This window comes from Leucopleurus acutus, assembly GCF_964270905.1.
Source record: "Leucopleurus acutus genome assembly, chromosome: 3".
Taxonomy (NCBI): Eukaryota; Metazoa; Chordata; class Mammalia; order Artiodactyla; family Delphinidae; genus Leucopleurus; species Leucopleurus acutus.
The window spans coordinates 74,293,151-74,314,933 of NC_139145.1; the positions used below are offsets into that span (position 1 = coordinate 74,293,151).

A 21,783-nucleotide genomic window follows, 5' to 3' on the forward strand; every position below is an offset into this window, starting at 1 on the left:
TAATCATCATATTACCAAACACACAACAACTGTTCAGTAAATGATGGAAAGGGGGAATAAAAGAGAAACAGAGAAACAAAGGAAAAAAGATGACTTCACAATACTTAAAAACTCAATAACGAAACTTAAAGGAAGCCTTGTTCTCCTAAATTCCTGGAAGAAATGATGAGGGTGCTATCATTTGTATCACCTGCCTTAAAAAAAAAATTCTCCACTACAGTAAAAAAAGGTAAGGCAAAATCTCATTACTAATGAAGGAGCCACTTTATCTTGGGGGAAGAGACTATTTTCCATCACTTGGAAATCATACATTTACCCCATGAGGTACTATTGAGGTACTATTCTAGGAAACATGAGACTCTAAAATATCTGTTGTAGAATACATTCTAGTAATGAGATGGGGTGAGAGGGATCTCTGCCAATCAGAGGCAAGAAGAAAAGAAGGAAGTAGGAAACAAATTCTGAAAGAGAATTCTAAGCAGGTCTCTAGCTACCCATAAAATGATGGAAGAGAGAAGAGAAGCATTAGATGCAATTTAGAAAAAGAAATCATGCTCATGTTTCTTAATCACAGACTAAGAGGATATAAGGAATGCAATAATAAGCCTGTAGGAATGTCAGAATAACCCTGATTAGAGACAAGACAAAATGTTGTGTGTTTTAAAAGTTTTTTTAACTAGTGAAGAGTTAGGGAAGTTCTGAGGATTTCTGTAACCTATCTGGGATAAAGCTTCACTGAAATCATGGATTGCTATCCATTTTTCTAAATAACTGCTTTATTCAGATATAATTCACACATCATTAAATTCACCTTTTTAAAGTGTACAATTCAGTGGTTTTTAATATATTCAAAGAGTTTTGCAGCCCTCACCGCTACTTAACTTCAAAACATTTTCTTCACTCTATAAAGAAACCATATAACCTATCAGCAGTCACTCCCATCTTCCTCAAAGCTGCTGGAGGCAATCACTGTCTATTTTCTGTCTCTATATATTTGCTTATTCTGGATATTTCATGTAAATGGATATAATACGTGGCCTTTTATGTCTGGCTTGTGTCACTTAGCATCATGTTTTCAATTTCATTTTTTATATTGTTAACTGATAGTCCATTGTATGGATACACTACCTTATGTAGTCAATTATTTAGTAATAATTTGTTGAGGTCTTGGGGATCTTAAGATAAAAAAGACCTTGTTTTTAAGAAATCCAAGAAGTTTCAAGAAGTGAGAGATAGATAAAGAGAATAACATATCAGTGGCCAACTTAAGGAACTGACGGAACATAGACTTCAGAATGGAAAATGAGGCTGGGAAAGACAGGCAGGAGCCAGACCAGGAAAGGCATGAAGGGCCTGGTGCCTTGCCAAGTGATCTAGATTTGACGCTCTATGCAAAAGAGAACCTCAACTTCAGGAAGAGCCTTCCCACCATTTTCCTTTTTCTCATTTTCCAACACCTACAGATAAAAACCCAAACCATAAATACACACACTCACGCCCATCTCAGCTAAATAAATTACTACTCATTCTTCAAAGCCCCCTCCAAAAAGCATTCTCTGATCATCCTGTCAGTAAACACTCATTTTCTTTACAAGCTCTAACGGATTTTTCATACCTTTTTCATAGTATTTATCATACATTGATAAATGCTAAAACAACTGCAATTACCCCCACTGGATATGATCTACTTAAGGGCAAGGACAGTATCAGATATTTCTGAAATCCAAGCAGTGTAACTGTTGAATGAATACATGGAAAAATGTAATAGATTTGGTGGAAAGCAGGTCTCTCGGAGGATGCGGACACAGAAGAGTCAGTTCCAGTGAAGAGTGGTGTGAAGATAAAAATACAGAACACTGACGGAAGAGGCACAAGCCTGGGAAGAGCACAGATGAGAGGTCACTGGCAGCCGGAAGGGGAGAAACAGATAAGGGTGATAATGGCAACTGAGCACTTGCCATGTGCCAGACAAAATAACTGTGCTTTATCACATTTAATTTTCTCAACAACCTATGAGGCAGCTATTATTAGCCTCATTTTACAGGAAAAGAAACAAGCTTGAAGAAGGAAACGAACAGTGGCAGAAGTAGGATTCTACAACCTAAGTTTAATTGCAAAGGCCATGTGCATTCTCATCTGCCACATGCCACCCACCTTTATAACTGTGCTTAGGATTGCACAAGCACATATATACTGTTGCTTTTATTTCTGACATAAAAATACACAAGTACGTAGCTGACTAATTATATCCTGAAATCCACCAAACTAAGTCATACTGACCATGAATAAATTCCACAGTCAAACTGGTTAAAATGGACATTTGATCATTACTCTTTAAAAAGAAATATCCACAAAAGTTTCCTCATCTTGCAGCCAGCAAATGAGCACTTATGTAAGGTTCCCTTTGGATAATGAGTAGATGAGTAAATGTTCCAAAATTTACTAATTTAAACAACTGTCTTTATTCACTCCAAGGCTGACTCAAAATTTGTCCTGAAATTGAGCGAAGCATTTTAAACACAGCGTTATAACTAAAGGCAAGGGCAAGAAAATAGTTTAAATTCAACATTATTGCAACAGATAAGAATATTATTTTTCATAATATCTGTAATTAGCAGGAACTATTTAGATGAGGATTTTTCATAACACTTTCACTATAGTTGATCATGAAATTTATCAATGTATACCATGTGTATTCAATGGCAATATAATTAGTAAGTGAAATACTGGTTTAGTGATACTATTGCTATGGGTATTTAACAATTACTAACAGGAAAAAAAGAAAGCTTAACTCAAAAACTTGCCTTTCTATTTAAAATAGCAAATAAAGCCTTGTGTTACAAAACAAATACATAAGCGCAAGCAAGGTTGGTGTATCATCTACTCAATAAAAAAGTGCCCCCAAATCTATGTCACTTGAAGCAAAAAGCTGCAGCAGGCAAAAGAGCTCCTCAATTATTTCTTGCTTTTCAGAGCTAATGTAAATGACATCAAATACTTTTGGACAACTTTTACCAATTATAATTTCTATGTTGAAAAGTTTGTTTTTAAAAAACACAAAATGGTGCTAAATCTTTGAAATTACAGTCAACGGAGCTATTTCTGCCTGCCTACACTTGAGAACTCACCACATGTTCAACACTTTCTGGCAGCTAAACACAAAAAAAAATACAAGGAAAAAGAGAGAGAGAGAAAGAGAGATCATCAGAAACTGCCCACATTGAAATTATCACATTGTTTTTCAAGCTTAATTTTTTTCCAAGCAGAATTATTATAATTTACTTTAACAAAAAAAAGTAACTTAAAACTAATATTAATACATGCAGCATACTACAAAATTGTTATTTATTCTTATGTTTACAGAAAAAATGAGCATCTATAGTATAGCAATAACTTTCATGCATCAACATTCCTAAAAATAAAAATATGCTGTTAACTCTAAATAAGAATTTGAGCATAGTTCTTAAATAACTATTTTTGTATTATTAAAACATCTACTGAAATAGCTCTATTTTAAACTTAGTGATTAAAAAAATTAAATATACCACTTGTTTTGCATGCATCTATTCCTTGAAAAATATTTCCTTAAATAACTGTAATGACTATAAATCTCAAACATGCACAGTTTAAGAAAGAAAAGTTACTAAATCAGGAAAAACCAATACATACTTGGTTTCATCCATCACTTCTACTTCCGTAGGGGCTGTGATAGGTGCATTTGAACGTCCTGCAGTAGGATCATCTGTGTTTAATTCTCCATTTGTAGAACTTACAACCTGCAAAAAAGAAAAAATACACACACACACACACACACACACACACACACACAAAGTAATAGGTTATACAATGATAAACAAAGTATTTAAATTAGAAAGTTAATATGAGGAACACAAAACAATTAGTATGCAGTTGTTCATAACTGAATATACTAATAGGTCTACATTTTATTAAAGATAAGGTCACTCATTATTTGCTTTGCAACTTACTTCCTTTTCATCTTGAAATCTGTCCTCTGGTTTTTAAGGCTAACGCAATCAGTTCCCTCTTGTGTGCCAGTATCTTTTGGTACCTTGCTACATCATGAATTACTTCCTTTGGAAACTTCAATATTGTTCCTTCCAATGGATCCTTCATTTCAATCTGTAATCATGCTCAGGTCTCACTCTCATGTTGCCCATTCATTCACCCAGTTGTTCAAGCTCCAAATCCAGAAGTTACTGTGATTCCACTCTTTGACTTAAACCATCAGCAGATCCTGTTAAACCTTCCCCTGACACACACCCCAAACCTAATCGGTCCTCCCCACTCTATGACTACCAGATCTGCAGTCCAGACCACCATTATCTCTTGAGTGAAGAAGAACAAAAACCTATTAACTGGTCTGCTTTTACCCGTGTCCACCTCCCGTTAATGGATTGTCTACACAACAACCAAGGTGCTCCTTTTAAGATGTAAATTAGATAACACATAATTCTCTGCTTAAAGCTCTTCTAATGTCAACTTCCTGATTTCCTTTAAAATAAACAACCACACTCTTTACTCCAATTTACAAAGCCCCACAAGATCTGAATCCTGCCTACCTCTCTGATCTCATAGCACTTTCCCTTTGCTCACTAGCCTCCAACCAATGTCAAGGTTATTTCTACCTTAAGGCCTTGGAACTATCTATTGGAACTATCTATTCTCACTCCCTGGAATTCTCTTCTTGCTTATTGTCTGTCTTCTTACCTTTCAGATTCTCAGAGAACATCTCTAAAACAGGACTTTTCCAACATACAATCTAGAACTTCCATGCAGGCACACTCTTACATGTTATACTTCACTTTTAATTCTTTGTATAGCATTTATCCATGTTGATGTTTTTCTGATTGACTGATTGATGTGTTTCTTGATACCCACCCCCATCTCCATTAAAATTAAGCTCCGGGCTTCCCTGGTGGCGCAGTGGTTGAGAATCTGCCTGCTGGTGCAGGGGACACGGGTTCGAGCCCTGGTCTGGGAGGATCCCACATGCCGCGGAGCAACTAGGCCCGTGAGCCACAACTGCTGAGCCTGCGCGTCTGGAGCCTGTGCTCCGCAACAAGAGAGGCCGCCATAGTGAGAGGCCCGCACACTGCGATGAGGAGTGGCCCCCGCTTGCCACAACTAGAGAAAGCCCTCGCACAGAAATGAAGACCCAACACAGCCAAAAATAAATTAATAAACTCCTACCCCCAACATCTTCTTTAAAAACAAACAAAAAAAAATTAAGCTCCGTAACAGCAAGAGCCTTGTGTTGTTCCCCAAGAGATCTCCCCACTCTATCTGGCACAGAATAGGCACTCAATAAATATTTGTTGAAATAAATGAGTACATGCATGCATGTATGAAATCTTAAAGCAAGATAAAAACCATAACAAAACTCCCAAATTCTCTTGGTCCTACAAAGTGACCTTACTGTCTTATCTCTTGTTTTCCTCCAAACTTCTTGAAAACTATTGTCTTAATTTACCACTTCCATTTTTATAAAATTCTCCATTTATTCCTTAACTCCTCCCAATCTACACTCTGTCCCTACATCAGAACTCAAATAAGAGTTTATTTGAAGGTTGCCAATGGTTCCTAGAAAATATGTTAATAGTCTTTGTTCAGTCTTCATTTGCCTGTACATCTCCCTATGACTTGGCACCAGCTAATTAATAACTTAGGAGTAAGACGAATCTAGATTCAAAACCTAGTTCTACCACTTACCAGCTATGTGACCCTGGAAAGACATCTTACATTGCTAAACCTCAGTGTTCTCAACTATGAAATTGGAAACAGAAGTATCCATTTAATAAGGTTGATATCAGGATGAAATGAAATTAATATATAAAGCGCAGTGACTGGCATATAGTAAGAGTTCAACAAATGGTGGCCATCATTATTACTGTCAGTCTGACCTAAAGTGTGGCTTCAACTGTCATCTCTATGTAAAGGGTTCCCTGAGCCTCACCACTCACCCACATGGCCAGTTAGCTAGACCAAGTTTGGCACCTCACTCAGTATTTCTAAAACCTAATTTATCATACTCCCTTTTAAATCTGTTACTTTCCCTATAGTTCCTATTTCTGTTAAAGCCCTAGCCTCTTCCCAGACCTCCAGGCTCAAAATCTAAGAATCATTTTTAATGTTTTCTCTACCTGATCTCTTTATAATGTAACAAGGGCCTAAGCATCAGAGTTGACAGGTGACTACTAGACTTAAGACTTCCATTTACGGAAGCCCACATATTTCTAAAACTTAAGTTCAAAGAGGCTACAACACGTCAGGCACTGCTCTAGGAACTTGGAATACCATAGTAAACAAGAGAGACAAACATCCCTGCCCTTGTGGACTTAATAGTCTAGTTTGGAGAAATATGCTCTCTCCCCACCAACTCAAGAAGAATAACCAGAAATCAATCAATGTATCTAGATTAAGTCATGATTTATATACATCCTACATGGAACAAGTACTTAGAAATGCATTTGTGCCTACAGCTGAAAATATAAAACTGCCTTCATCATCTTTAGAGGCAATCCAATGGGAGGAATACTCCTATGTCTAAGTCGCCCTCTCTGCTTCTGTGGCACCTGCTTCCTCCTTTCTGTCATTCTATTGATCTCTGTGGCTCTGTGTCAATTTTTTCTCTTAAAATTCTCCCTCTTTCTGAACACATTAAAAAATACTTATTTGTTGTAATTACTAAATGTAATTGGGTTCTTTATTCTTAATTTTTAAAATGTTAGAGCCTCTGCAATGAACTGGAAAGGAATTAGAAAGCAGAATTCTTATCCTATACTTTTGTATTCTCCACCACCTTTAAATAGCAGAGTGCCTTGCATATAGTGGATAATCGAAACAGTTCACTGAACAATTTCCATTGTTCTTTCCTGAACAATAATTATTCAATGGGTTTCTTTTCCCACTTTTGTTCAATGGCCCTAAATAGGTGGAGGGAGGCCCCCTCAACTTATAGGCAGCTCCCCAAAAGTATCTTCCCCTACTTAAGCAGCACAAATGAAAATTTGAAACTCAAGTACTCTAAATTTCCAGCAACAGTAACTATATATGTATTATAATTATAAAATCTGATTTATGTCACTTCACACACAGTCATAAGTGATTTTAACAGTCTTTATTTTAGTGAAATGTTTCAAGCTTCATTCTTCGCTGATCAGAACCAGATCCAAAGGAAGTAACATCCGACTTTATGAATTTTTTTAATGTAATTTTCCCTGGGCTTCCCAGATTCCCTAACCCTCTGAGTAAAGGCCAATATCCCAGGGTCAGAAGAGAATCAATGTGGTGACAGAGTTCTGTGAAGCTGACCCACTTAAAAGTAGTGATGTGAGAATGTATCACAGCATTAAAATTGTTTCCACTTAAGAAACCTAGTGGTCTTTTTGCAAACAGATTTTAGAGGAAGAACCAAAGACATAATATTATAAATAATATGTCAATATCTTCCTGGAAACCGAAATTTGGCTTATTTTTGTAAGCCAAATTTTGAAGAATGATTCCATTTAGGTGACATTTCTAGAATTATAACTCACATTAGAATATAAGAATCTCTGAAATATTAGTGTTTATCAGGCTCCTTAACAAAAGTATATCTAAAAATCACAGATGCCTTGAGGTTTGACATTTCAAAAGAAAATTCAGGGTTTTTGTTGCTGCTGTTCTTGTTCTTAAAGAAAGTTTCTGTTATTCCCACTTGATAAGAAACAGTGCAATTCTCGTTTTAAGAGGTTTATAAAAAAAGGCAACTAGGCCAAGTTTTACTATCACTGTATCAGAATTGAAGGGGAGGCGGTGGGGAAACAGCGTGCAGCTAAGCGTGGGAGAAAAACAATGGTCCATTTAATGGCTGCCTGCCCAATCTAATTCCAAAAGAAGTCATTCTCACGGACTTGAGTACAAAGATAACACATGGTATCTTTGTGATCAACCATGTCAAAAGGCCAATTAATACAGTTTCCAAATATAATTAATTCAAATTAGTTACACTACTATCTTCTTAATTTGGAGTCTTGAAGAGTGTTACCAAGCACTCAGTAGAGGCACAATATATTAATTAACCAGATCTTCATCTATCCAATAAATATATTAGAAATATTAAAAGATTACCTATTTTACTTACCCACTCAGCTTTTTCTAAAAGTCATCTATAAGAAAGCACACTAGTAAATAAGATATAGTTAAAAGAGTAACTTCCAAAGAGTTTACTGGACCTGTGCTAGGGTTCACATAACTATATGAAACCAACTTTCTAACATATTCTAAAAGCTATAGAGCTACAATTAATATTCTTGATATTCCAACTAATAATCCAAAGGCCCAGTGACATTCTCAGTGACTTTCGACAAAAGAGAAACCAAAATGGATTCTCAATCTAATGTTCACTTACAGAAGTATTAAGCAGAGCACTCTATTTGAGTATTTCAGTCTTTCGAGATGTTACTGGCAAAGTGCTAAATTCCTTAACTTGAGATATCTGGTTTTCTTTAATTAACAAAAATCTTTTGATGTTCACACTACCTGCCCTTTGCTGCAAAACTCCTATTTATCCTAGCTCCCCCCATCACCTCCTTGGAGCAGTTCTCTAAGGGTTACTTGACATGCTGCCTTCTGGGCTTGACGTCCTAAAACTTCCTGCCGAATTAAACATAACTCTAAACTTTTAGGTTGTGAATATATATTTTTAGTCGAGAAAACCACAGCACTTAAAAAGTCTCCTGCCTTTTGTTTTGGGAAAAGCGAGCTCAGTTTACACTATATTCTCTTCCCTACTACAGTAGTTATTAAAATCTTTCTTTACTGCCAGGAAAAAAAAAAAAAGAATATCGAAACAAATGCGTAATGCTGATTTACCCCAATTATAACTAAACAAGGAATTCCCTAAACTAAATAAAAAAGATGAACTGGAAATTATTTATGTAATAAAGGCAGCAACTACTCCCCTTCCACAACTCCCTCTCTTATTCAGACTTCAGTACCCCAGGAAACAATGAATAGAAAGATATGACTGTTCTAGTTACTCAATTCTTTTCCTTGTTAGTACCTCAGTGTTTTCAAAGACTTGATAAAGAAAACTGAAACTGGTTATCTGAAACATTTTAGAAAGTCTGCATTAACAATTAGCATGATGGAGAACTGACTCAGATATGACATCTATTACTCCTCTGACTTTTAATCACATATGTTTCCTTACCGTTTCAGGATACATGTGTCTAATTCTTTTTCTGTTATCATCACCTGTATCTGTATTTCTGAAGTGACACCGACTAAAATATCAGACTGCTTATTACAACAATAAATGTTATTCTTACATTTCATAATGTTATTTTGGCTGCATAACACATCTGCACCACTTGTGATTCTGTCCTTTTTTCCCCAGTGTCACATTGTTCCTTAAATGCAAAGCAGAGGAGCTTTCCAAACAATCAGAAGGTATCCCATACCATGTAAAATAGTAGTGCCCTTAACAGCTGTCTTCCTTCCTCTGCTTGCCATGCCCTCTCAGCCTTTTTTGGATCAGATTTTTAGTCAGCATCGAGCTCCATGGACTGTGTTACAGTGAAAGGCTCAACACAGTGGAATTAGAGACTAGTACTATCTGCTGCGAGCGGTACATTTTAAAACCTAATTTTGGAAATCCTGATTTGCCAGGTAGAAAATATCAGAGAGGGATAACTGACCCATCCCTTTCCCTCAACCCCCATACCCAACTAAATTCTATCTTCTAATTATCTTTCAAGTCCTTTTATTTCGCTTCATCTCCACTACCCATCATCTCTCCTCAGCTGTGGACTTTTGAGTGTTGTGTCCTTGCCTTAGACTTGTCTCCCTTCAATATAGTCTCCAGCAAAAGTAAGCTTTGTAAATACTAACCTAATCAAATTAGTTCTCTATCTAATTCTCTTTATGGCTACCCAATACCCTCAGACCAAAGTCCAAATTTAATAACAAGACCTTTTAGGCCCTACACGACTTGCCTCCTGCCTACCTGTCAGTCTCATTTCTCAATACGTACCAGCTTAACCAAACTGCATTTAATTCCTCAATCTGTCAATCTCTCCTCCACAGTCTTAGGTATGTTGTTTTCTCTGCCTGGTACACTCCCTTTCTTAACCCCTTCTACCTTCTTCGACTGCTAAGCCCTACTGATTCTTCACTGAAAATGTGTAAAAAAATAGAATATAAGTAATACCATTTTTTTCCAGGAAAACTTAACCCGCTAAACCCAAGTTAGGTGCTCCTACTATATATTCTCATAGCACCTTGTACTTTCTCCACTTATCACACTGCCCGTTTATTAGCCTTTCCCATTAACTGAAAGCTCCACGGGGACAGGCACCATATTTGTTATTCTCCCTTTTATTCAAAGAACCTAGCACATTGCCGAGCACCCAGTAGACATTTATATATATTTGCTGAATAATGAATAGCCAAGAAACTGAAAGTGGTAGGTCTAGGCTTCTCAGCCATATTTATTACCAGTGATTCTAAGGGGAGCAGGAGGGGGCATACTTGTTCCCCTAAGAGCTTTTCCAAAACACATAAAAGCCAAGAACAGATTCAAAATAAACTCTTTAAGGTATGTGAATATTATTCTTAGTCTCTTAAGTGGGAAAAGTTTATCAAATGTATAGCATTATCCTTCTGGTTAGTAAATTAACATGATTTCACTAAGGAGAAAGAATAAAATTAGATAAATCCCATTTCACAATGCATTCGTTTGGCTGTATCTCTATACTTCACTTCTCAGAGATGGATAAAAATACTAGTCAAGGGCTTCCCTGGTGGCGCAGTGGTTGAGAGTCCGCCTGCCAATGCAGGGGACACGGGTTCGTGCCCCGGTCCGGGAAGATCCCACATGCTGCGGAGCGGCTGGGCCCGTGAGCCATGGCCGCTGAGCCTGCGCGTCCGGAGCCTGTGCTCCGCAACGGGAGAAGCCACACGGTGAGAGGCCCGCGTACCGCAAAAAAAAAAAAAAAAAAAAAAAAAAAAAAACACTAGTCAAGTTTCCTAATTTGCAAAAGCAACAGATTATTCTACTATTTAGTACTTCCTAAGCCCCAGCCTCTATGCTAAATACTTTTAAAAAAAATTCTCACAACAAAACCATAAGGTAGAGCTATTATTATCTCCATGTCACTGATGAATAATCTAAGGTACAGAATTTGAACTTATGCTTATGCTGCTCACCACAATTAAATCAACTTGGTAACCTATATGTCTGATCTGCAATAATATACATAATAATTGTGAAAAGATAAGGAGTTCAAATGTAGACTCCAACGTGCAGTTCCTATTAAAAGAACATGTGAAATAATGAGTATCTGAGGATTTTTCTGTAGGTCCAGTCAAAAAGGCAAGAGGTGCTGGCATACATTTTATTAACAGATACCAACCTACTTATTTTGGAAATGTCTTTCCTGAGAAACTATTTGATGATATGCCCTTAGTATTTGTTGAGGATAATTTTTTCAATTGCCATTTAAAGTCTTTATATTTCTTGCAAAGCCAATACCTGAACATTGTCCAACAGGTGGTTTAAGAACCATAGAACAAAGACCCTCAAGGCAAATTCTACTCATCCTTTTGTATTAGTAAAAAGATTTTTCTCTTTATCAGATAATGAGAATGAAAGAACACATTGTTTTCCTTTCTTCCTTCATTCAAAGTCAAATATAGTATTCAATTATCGTAATAATCATATAAGCTCAGATTTAAGGTATTTTTATTTCCTCTATTATTAATTTTTAAATTACAATTTCATTAGTCCAATTATACCAGTGTCATATTATAACTTTTCAAATTTTGAAAGTGGGTAGGATAAAAATTATAAATAAATTCAACATTTTGGAGTAGGGCAAGATTCAGGCATGATCTTACCTAGGCTGCTAGCAAATTCTTCATGAAAGTAAAACTACCTTAATGTTCATCACATCAAGTTAGTTAATTCAGGAAGTAAATGAAAAATAGTGTAAAATTTTTTGTCTTACTTATGTATTACCAGAATTCTAGTAAGTAAACTGATCACTTATGGAATATTAGAATGAAGCCAGATGTAATCTCTACAAGGCAGTAAAGTTTTAAAGAGATGATGAGACATGAGCAGAGTTGAAATATACCTTTGAGAACATGTGAAAAAATAGAACAAAGTTTTTGAGTGATGAGCCAATAATCAAACTCATTCACCCTTTGACAGTCCAAAGAGATCCCATGAGCCATCTCTGGGAATTCCACAAAGTAAGAAAAAACTAAAGATAAATTTGTGGTAATGGTACAGAAGTGGTAGGAAAGCTTTCTAATAGTGTCTTAATTGTTACAGATTTCCCTGAACACTGAGCAAGACACCTGCTATAAAAACATACAACACTTAGAAACACATAAACGTACACAGATACATACACAATCCAGTTTGTGTTTATGGGAATTAAACATAATTTTCTCAATTAACTTTCCAGTGATATGAATTTGGGTCACAAAAAATTTTACAATTCAGGCACCCTTGCCTCTGAATCCCTCACTCTAGACTTTGACAGCGCTATTCAAATACTTGTGTTACACACATGACTGAAAGTTCCATAGACTACGAAGTTCTTTAAAAAATACTTGGTTTCACAATTTAAATTACCTCTAAAAGTTAAAGATGGGAAAAACATGATAACTAGTAAGAACTGATCTTTCAGAATTCAAATCAATAAAGAATAAAACCCAAGCATAGATTCAGATTACATATGTGTGTGTGTGTGTGTATATATATATATGTATGTATATATACATACTAAGAAAAATGCAGATTTGGTAAAACATAATAGAAAATTGTTCAAGTGGAAATATGTGGAGAAAAAAAATCAAATCTAGGTTCTAGATTGAAATGGATTAAGATAACATTTATCATCTCAATTTCTTTAAACCAGCATTCAGATTACCTTAAACTGACATTTTTAAAAGAAATAAGAGACTCAGTAATCTTTTTCTATTTTTATAATACATACAAAAGGTTAAAATTTAGGGGGGCATGTGAGGGCAGAATATAGTAGCTATCTCTAAATATATAGAAAAGGGGGGAAAAAGGAACACATCAAAAAGAATAAGGGACAGCTTTAAACTTTTGTAAATATCCAGAAAGTTGAGGGAAATATTTAATAAATACTCGTCCTTGAAATTATTTTCTCCATGTGCTATTTTCTCCAAGTACAAACAAAATACGTAATGATAAAATTAGGGTCATGGGGCTTCCCTGGTGGTGCAGTGGTTGAGAGTCCGCCTGCTGATGCAGGGGACACAGGTTCGTGCCCTGGTCCGGGAGGATCCCACATGCCGTGGAGCGGCTGGGCCCGTGAGCCATGGCCGCTGAGCCTGCGCGTCCGGAGCCTGTGCTCCGCAATAGGAGAGGCCACAACAGTGAGAGGCCCGCATAACGCAAAAAAAAAAAAAAAAAAATTAGGGTCATGTTTATTTGACCAATTAATCAGAAAGTACATTCTAAGGACTGAGGATGAAAAAGTTAGATATCTACTTAACTAAGTTTGAAGAAGGCAAAATCAATGAAAGGGAAAAGATATAAAAAATGTTCTATTACTTAAAGCATGAAAAAAGACTGAGCTTATTATTGGAAAATCAAGTTTAACACATATTTCAAGTAATACATTTTGTTTTTCTAACCTATTGTGAGTACAACTTACTTAAATACTGTTGCATATGCTTGCAAAAATGAACAAAGGCAAAAATCTTAGTATCCCTGGTGGTCTTGCTAGACCATGTTAATTCTGCTTTTTGGTTAAATACAAAGGAATAGAATTATGGAGGTTCAGCAACAAGATTTTCATTAGGATATGAAATCATGCCATGAGTTCCAAAAAGGGTTAGTTGTATAGATTTGGGAAATAATCACTCATGCAAAAATCAGAAAATACCTGTACCGAGCCACCATGTCTGTCTGCTGCAAGGTGAGCTCTCAAATGATGGGGATTTGCCTGCTGGGAGTCCCAAGCTGCCCTGTGGTCTGCCGACTGCCATTTATTTAATGCATGTGGCATGCATGGAAGAAGAGAAACCCAAAATGTTAAACATCTCATCCTTATAATATAGAAAACAATCGTATAAAAGGAAATTTAAAATACCCTTACTATTCTGAGTCACAGATGCAGTTATCTTTGCATATTGAACATGGAGAGATTTCAGTTAAAATGCTACAATAATGTAATGATCAACCACAAAAATAAAATAGAATCACAGAATTTTAGAAGTGAAAGGACTTTAGATATCATAGACTCCACTCGTTAACTTTATAAAGTTAACAAAAACTAGAGAGATAAAAATGACGTGGTCAAGAAAGTACTCCAAATAAACCATGAAATGTTTTAAAAAGCCATCCACTATATTTTCTTACAGTAGAGGTCCCCATTAGTTTTCTGATGAGGAACTACTTCTAGCAAGGTGAATAAAAAGATAGTACTCAAACAGCCATACTTAAGGTCCCAGAAAACTTTTCTCTTCTTGCTTAGTACCCTGTTTCTGATTATGAGGATAATACAAGAAAACAGAAAAATTCTTTGAAAAGCGAGAAGTGCTATATAGAATACCAAAAGGATATGGTAAACAATTTTTTTAAGTGACAATCTTACATATATGAATCTCTTTGCCTCCTTGATCTTTTTATCTGGTTCAAGTTAAGAAACCCATTTCCATGAAATAGGCTGATAATTCTTGAAGCTTTTAGATGATCTAGCAAACTTGTATGGCAATAACCACAAACTAATAATAATCTAGTAACAGAATTAGGAGTAACTGCTTAATAGGGGTCAATTTCTATGTTTCAGGAAAATGTGGACAGCACTAATAAGAAGAGGGGGAAGGTATACAATATTTAAGTTTCTATTACATGTTTGGTTCTGCATTAGCTGCTTTATATGTGTTATCTCATTTTTGAGATAGACAGCATCACCCTCATTTTACTGATGAAGACACTGAAACAGTAAATACTTCTCTAAGGTCATAGAGGTAGCAAAGAGTACACAAAGGATTTAAACTGAGAGCCTACTGCTCTTCCAATATTACTACCTAGCTCCTTATCACAATTACATTATGTTCTAAAGACTTCAGGGCTCTTTTCTTTCTTTTTCAACCAAAGTAAGGAAAATCTTGCCACAAAGTGCCAAGTACACTGGGCTATACGGAGCCTAAGCATATCAGGAACCAGAGTAACCCTTTAGGGGAAGAGATGTTGAAATCAAGTGGACACAAAGAATAAATGTTCCGGCACTAAACTTCCTAAATTAAACTGTACAACGAAAAACTGCATTCTTTGGCATGAAATATGTCATCAAAGCAATTATGACAGTTCTATAATATCTTTTCATTAAATCCTCCAAATTTATCACCAGAATTTAGCAGATTTGTAGGGTTATAGTGAAATAAATTAGACAAGACCAAATCTTAACAAGATGAAAGAATGAAAATCATACTAAAAGAGAGACAAAGATCTAAATGTTGCGTAAGACAGCAGGCAACATTTGGGAACCATGGACCTTTTAAGAAGACAGTAAGAGCTATGCAACCTCGCCTCAGGATAAACATTTGCATGCACCCAACATTTTCTGTAAAATTTCCAGATTCCCTGAACTTCAACCATTGACTCTAAGTTACAATTGTTTATCTGGGGACATTACAAAGGTTTCAGACATTTAAAGAATTAACCTTTCTTCTTTTGGGATTGTGAACTATGGGTTTATCACACAACTTAAGCTGTTTACTATATCACAGATAGTTAAGAAATTTTTTCTAGATATACAATGCTTCTATCATGGTAAGAATCTGCATGTCCTGGTTTCAAATTCAATATGTAAGCTATCCTAAAGGATTTCCTGAGAAAAAAACGGACTCCTTACATTTAGTGCAACAAGTACTACATCAACAAAATATGGTTCCCACCCTCAGTGAGCTGGCAATCGAGCTAGCAAGATATATATGAAACATGTAGAAAGTTAACCTTTAAAACATTTAAATTTATTTCAACAAAAATTTAACTCAACAATAAAAGAAGAGTTTCACTTATTACGATACCTAACAGCTCAAGTGGAGATCTTCACAGAACATGAATTACTGATCATCTTCCACATACATTTGAGAAATTAACTGATTTATAAAACACAAACTCCAAGTTTTGATTTCTCCCATTTCTTTCTATATACAGCATCTTATCAGAGTACTCAAGCTATCAACAAGTTGTAATTTATATATAATATCCTTTACTGTCCCAATTTTTCTAAGGTGAATTATAAAACTAATCTTTTAAAATTCTCTATACTTTAAAGCATAATGTTGTTAAATATTTCTTAAATGCAGCATTTTATTTGGCTATTATTTTTAATAAGTTGTGTTTTTTCTTTGATTTCATTTCTTATTTAACCCTCACCTGAACCCTGATGGGATACAAAAAGGATAACACACTATCCTCCTCCAAAAAGGGTTATAACCCAAAATTCTAAAGGCCTGTTTAACTCAGGGTGACAGCAAAAATTTTTACGTCAGAAGGATTCAATAAAGCTTCCTTATACAAAAATAAGAAGAGTGAAAACGTTGTTCAAAAATTTCAACAGCTTCCAATATACCTTACCCAGGAAATACAAACTCTTCAATGAACCTTCTATGCCTTGTCTTGAGCCTACTCTCTGCTCCAAGCCAACTGCTTATTTCTCCTCAAACATATTCTACATTTTTAAACTTCTGCTTTATATTTTTTACTGTTCACTCTCCCCAAAATGCTCTTATTCCTTCACCTGCCTTTAAAAATTCCATTCATTCTTCAGGCTCATCTCAAAAGCTATCTTTGCCATAAAATCTTTATAGATCCTACATATTCCAATGATCCTCCTTGGCACTTTATTAATGTATTTCCTATGGCAGAGTTTATTCTGCATTGTAATGTAGTTATTTGTGAATTTATTGTAATAATGATAACAGTAATACCAGCCACGAGAGTTGAGACTTAATGAAAGCTTACTATATGCTAGGAATTAAATGAATTGTTTTTATTTTATAGATGAGAACTGAGGCTTTGAGTGAATGAGTAATCTGCCCAGGGTCGAGCCATATCCAGGTATGACTGATTCCAGAGGCTGAGAGAGGTCTTAGCCACTGATTACAAAATCATTTCTTACAGGTTATATGTTTTCCTTACTTCTGAATTTCTGCATTGTGGAGAATAGTAGTTTTCAAATAACAGGAACTCAGTAGATAATTTAGTTCACTAAACTAGACTATAGTTAGAAAGACCAACTGCTATTACAATTCATTCCAACAGGGTATCCAGATACTTCCATTCTAACAGAATATCAAACATTGCTCAAAGTTTATTATACTAACTTATACCACTAATTAGGATTTATGATTAAACATTTTTAATGTGAACATTAGGGGAAAGAGTCTAGCTATTGAAAATATATGCATTTTCTATCCTTAATATGTGTGTATATAGTCTGCTTTATAAAAGAAATCCTTCAATCCTTCAATACGTATATACAAGTATGTATACACGCAAATGCATACACATATAAAGCTGTCATCTGCACATGATAAAACACCAAATATATTTATAAACTGTGAGAAGGTAATACAGAAGCAAATTAAGACATTTCATATCTAAAAGGGCAGCAAACCTGATTTTTGGATTGTTGTATCTTATCTCTGTGTTGATGTGCTTCTCTGTTTGATGACAGAGCAGGATCTTGCTGAACTGCACCCACTGGAGTAGGCTACAATACAATAACAATTAGAATCAATGCATTCAATTTCAGAACTCTTATTTAAAATTATTTAGCTACTTAACATAATCAGGGAAAAAAAAAGACACTGTTAAATAAAGTAAGGCCTTAAGAAAAGATATCTTTCCTAAAATATGTTGTTAAATACAACAAAGAGATTATAGCTACTTTTTAAAGTATTTTCAAAATATTTAAATACTTTATCAACTATTTATTTTTATATCAACAAAAGACCTTCTAATACTGTCATTACTTTTAGGTTACTTTTTCATATCAAAAAATGAAAGTGTATTTGTTTATGTTTCTCATTCCCAAAGCCAATATATAAACGGAAAAAATTATTTTAAGAAAATTAAGGGAATAATTTTTTAAATAAGCTAATAAAATTGCTTACTGTCAATATTTTAGCTCAGAAGAGGCTTATATAAAATTTAAATTTTCAAATATAATTCAAAACTTCATATAAATACTTTAATCAAAGTATATTCAGATTTGCATTTTAGATACCATATATATTCAAATCACTTTGGAGTTAAGAAAAATACAGATTAAACGCTTAAGTAAGTCAGTTGTTCAAAAATACTTAAATCTGAGAGTTCAGCAGTTCCAAATCTGGAAAAAAATTTGCTAACAGTGAGCCATAATTATAGAAAATTTTGTAAGGCATTCTTACTTATTTAAAAATAAAAGACTAGTGAGAATACATATTTGATTTTCTGGAAGTCACAACTTCAAAGAAAGAATTTAATGATAACTTCATTTAAGTAATGACACCCATCCCACAGTTATGATCAAGACAATTTTTTTTTAACTATGAAAACTTGGTACAGTTTTAAAAACCTAAACATGCTCCAATATATAAGTATCAGTCTATTCCAAGATAACCTAAAACTGCTAGAATAATTAACACATATTTTAAAATTACAAATGCTTTGAAAGATGACTAAAGGAAAAAAACTAGCTGATCTTTTAAAAGTTATCACTAGAATATTATATTTTTAAAAAGTATATTTGACAGTAAGAACTAAATCAAAAGTAAAACATTCAAAATAACTCATCACTGTAAAAAGTAGATTCCAAATGTAAGGTTTTTACAAAATTCAAAGAATAATTTTTATATTATGCTACCTGAAACATCCATAAAAAAGAAATAAAATGAACCCTTTAAAAAACTATTTATTCTCAATCCTAAAATGTATATGGAACCACAAAAGACCCTGAAATGCCAAGGCAATCTTGAGAAAAAAAGAACAAAACTGGAAGTATCACACTCCCTGATTTCAGACTATACTACAAAGCTACAGTAATCAAATCAGCATGGTACTGGCACAACAACAGACACATACGTCAATGGAGTAGAACAGACAGCCCAGAAATAAACCCACACACTTGTAGTCAATTAATGTATGAAAGAGGAGGCAAGAATATACAATGAAGAAAAGACAGTCTCTTTATAAGTGGTGACGGGAAAACTGGACAGCTACATGTAAATGAATGAGATTAGAACATTTCCTAACACCATATACAAAAATAAACTCAAAATGGATTAAAGACCTTTATCTATGAAACCATAAAATTCCTAGAAGAGAACATAAGCAGAACACTCTTTGACATAAATTGTAGCAATATTTATTAGATCTGTCTCTTAAGGCAGAGAAACAAAAGCAAAAATAAACAAATGGGACCTAATTAAACTTAAAAGCTTTTGCACAGCAAAGAAAACCATCAACAAAATGAAAAGACAACCTACTGAATGGGAAAAAATATTTGCAAATGATACAACCTACAAGAGGTTAATATCCAAAATTTATAAACAGCTCATACAATACCAAAAAAAACAAAGGACCTTTTAAAAAATGGGCAGACAACCTGGATAAATATTTTTCCAAAGAAAACATACAGATGGCTAACAGGTACATTAAAAAATGCTCAACACTGCGAATCATCAGAGAAATGCAAATCAAAACCATAATGAGATATCACCTCACACTTGCCAGAATGGCCATTATAAAAAAGACAAGACATAGTAAGTGTTGGTGAGGATATGGAAAAAATGGAACCCTTGTGCATTACTGGTGGGAATTTAAATTGGTGCAGCCACTATGGTAAACAGTAAGGAGATTCCTCAAAAAACTAAAAGCAGAACTACCAAATGATCCAGCAATTCCACTGCTGGGTATATATCCAAAGAAAACGAAAACACTAATGCACCCCAATGTTCATAACAGCATTATTCACAACAGCCAAAATATTGAAGATATGGAAGCAAACTAAGTGCCCAATGGACGAATGGATAAAGAAGATATGGAGATGATACACATATAGATATGGATACACACACACACACACACACACACACACACATATATGAATATTACTCAGCCATAAAAAAAAAGAATGAAATTCTGCTATCTGCAACAATGTGGATGGACCTAGAGTACTATGCTTAGTGAAATAACTCAGACAGAGAAAGACAAATACTCTGTTATCACTGATATGTAGAATCTAAAAAATAAAACAACCAAATGTATATAACAAAATAGGAACAGACTTACACATATAGAGAACAAACTAGTGGTTACTGGTGAGGAGAAAGAAGGGGGGAGGGGCAAGACAGGAGTATGGGATTAAGAGACAAACTACTATGTATGAAATAAATCAACAATAAGGATATACTGTACAGTGCAGAAAAATATAGCTATTATTTTGTAATAACTTTAAATGGAGTATAATCTATAAAAATATTGAATCACTGTTGTACACCTAAAACTAATATAATATTGTAAATCAATTATACTTCAAAATAAAAAATTATTTGTTCTCAACTCTTTTTAAATAAAGGATCTGTACTATGAAAAAGAAGGTTAAGTACTACAAATAATCTTTTATTTTTATTATATAGCCTAGAGTACTCACCAACTGCTTACCAATCCAGTCATATTCATAATCAAACATATACCCTTTTCGATCAAACAAGTCAGTAAAAAGTTTTCTTAGGTAGTCATAGTCTGGTTTTTCAAAAAAATCTAGCCTTCTTACATAACGAAGATATGTTGCCATTTCTTCTAGAACGGAAATAAAAATTGTCTCTCATTAAACTTTTCTAATACTCATTAATAATAAAATTATAAATACCTAAAAGCACAGGGTATTATAAAAACATGAAAAAGTAACAAAATTCTACTAAAATTTAAAATATTATGAACTTAATAACAATGAAATTAAAAGGGGGAAAGAAGGTAAGAAAGGAAATAGGGACAAAAGATAAATCAGAGATTTAACAAACATTATTTTTGTTTCAATTCATTAGGAAAGGCTAAAATTTTTATTTTACATTATTTTTAATAGAAACCTCGGACAGTATCCAAGGTTGAAATAGAAACTTAATAATGCATAATTATTTAATCACAAAACACCATACTAAGCTCATATTTTTTTAAATTATTTTAAATACTGATAGGAATTGATTTATACATGAAAGCATTTGCACTACTACCTTGCTGGATTTCCTTTAGAATCAGTGACGCTAAATGACCAATAGAAGATTCAAATTCTTAACCTTGGTTAAATGGTATTCTAATCAACTGACCTAGCAACATAAAGCTAAAACAGTTTAATTCTTCTCTTAATTTCTGGTCATAAATGTAACAATTATTTCATAATACATAAACCTTTGCATGCTATTATAATTCCCAAATATATTAGAGATATGTATTTTTTTAAAGGTCATATTTTCCAGAAGTAAAAGAAAGAAAAAGCCATAAAAATCAATAAGCAAAATGGTCGGCAATTAGTAAAACAGTGTTTAACCATCAGAGCACATAAAAGCACTATTATAAGAGATGGTAGGTTACACCTAGCTGCTTTTTTGATCCAATTTGTTCATGGCAGCTGATAAGAAGAGGATCACCCATAGCCTAACAGGCATGAAAGTAGCACCCAGTGACCCAGTCACATGGTGACTCTCCCACTATTCCACTTTCTAGCTAATCACCTGGCTAAT

The 21,783-nt window shown here is 34.4% G+C and overlaps 1 protein-coding gene across 9 annotated transcripts in view; it reads right to left on the reverse strand.

Moving 5' to 3' along the window:
- Window positions 1-21,783, reverse strand: part of CSNK1G3 (casein kinase 1 gamma 3) — a 130,623-nt gene that overhangs the window by 11,413 nt on the left and 97,427 nt on the right. For 2 of the 9 annotated variants that reach the window (XM_082837216.1, XM_082837210.1), the window contains 5 exons: window positions 20,697-20,845; window positions 17,676-17,771; window positions 13,932-14,027; window positions 3,670-3,776; window positions 3,129-3,152 (listed from right to left, as the gene is read on the reverse strand). In XM_082837216.1, coding sequence (XP_082693342.1) covers window positions 3,129-3,152; window positions 3,670-3,776; window positions 13,932-14,027; window positions 17,676-17,771; window positions 20,697-20,845 — 472 coding nt within the window. The remainder of the gene's footprint in view (window positions 1-3,128; window positions 3,153-3,669; window positions 3,777-13,931; window positions 14,028-17,675; window positions 17,772-20,696; window positions 20,846-21,783) is intronic. The other 7 variants (XM_082837211.1, XM_082837215.1, XM_082837213.1 and 4 more) reach the window with 7 other exon arrangements.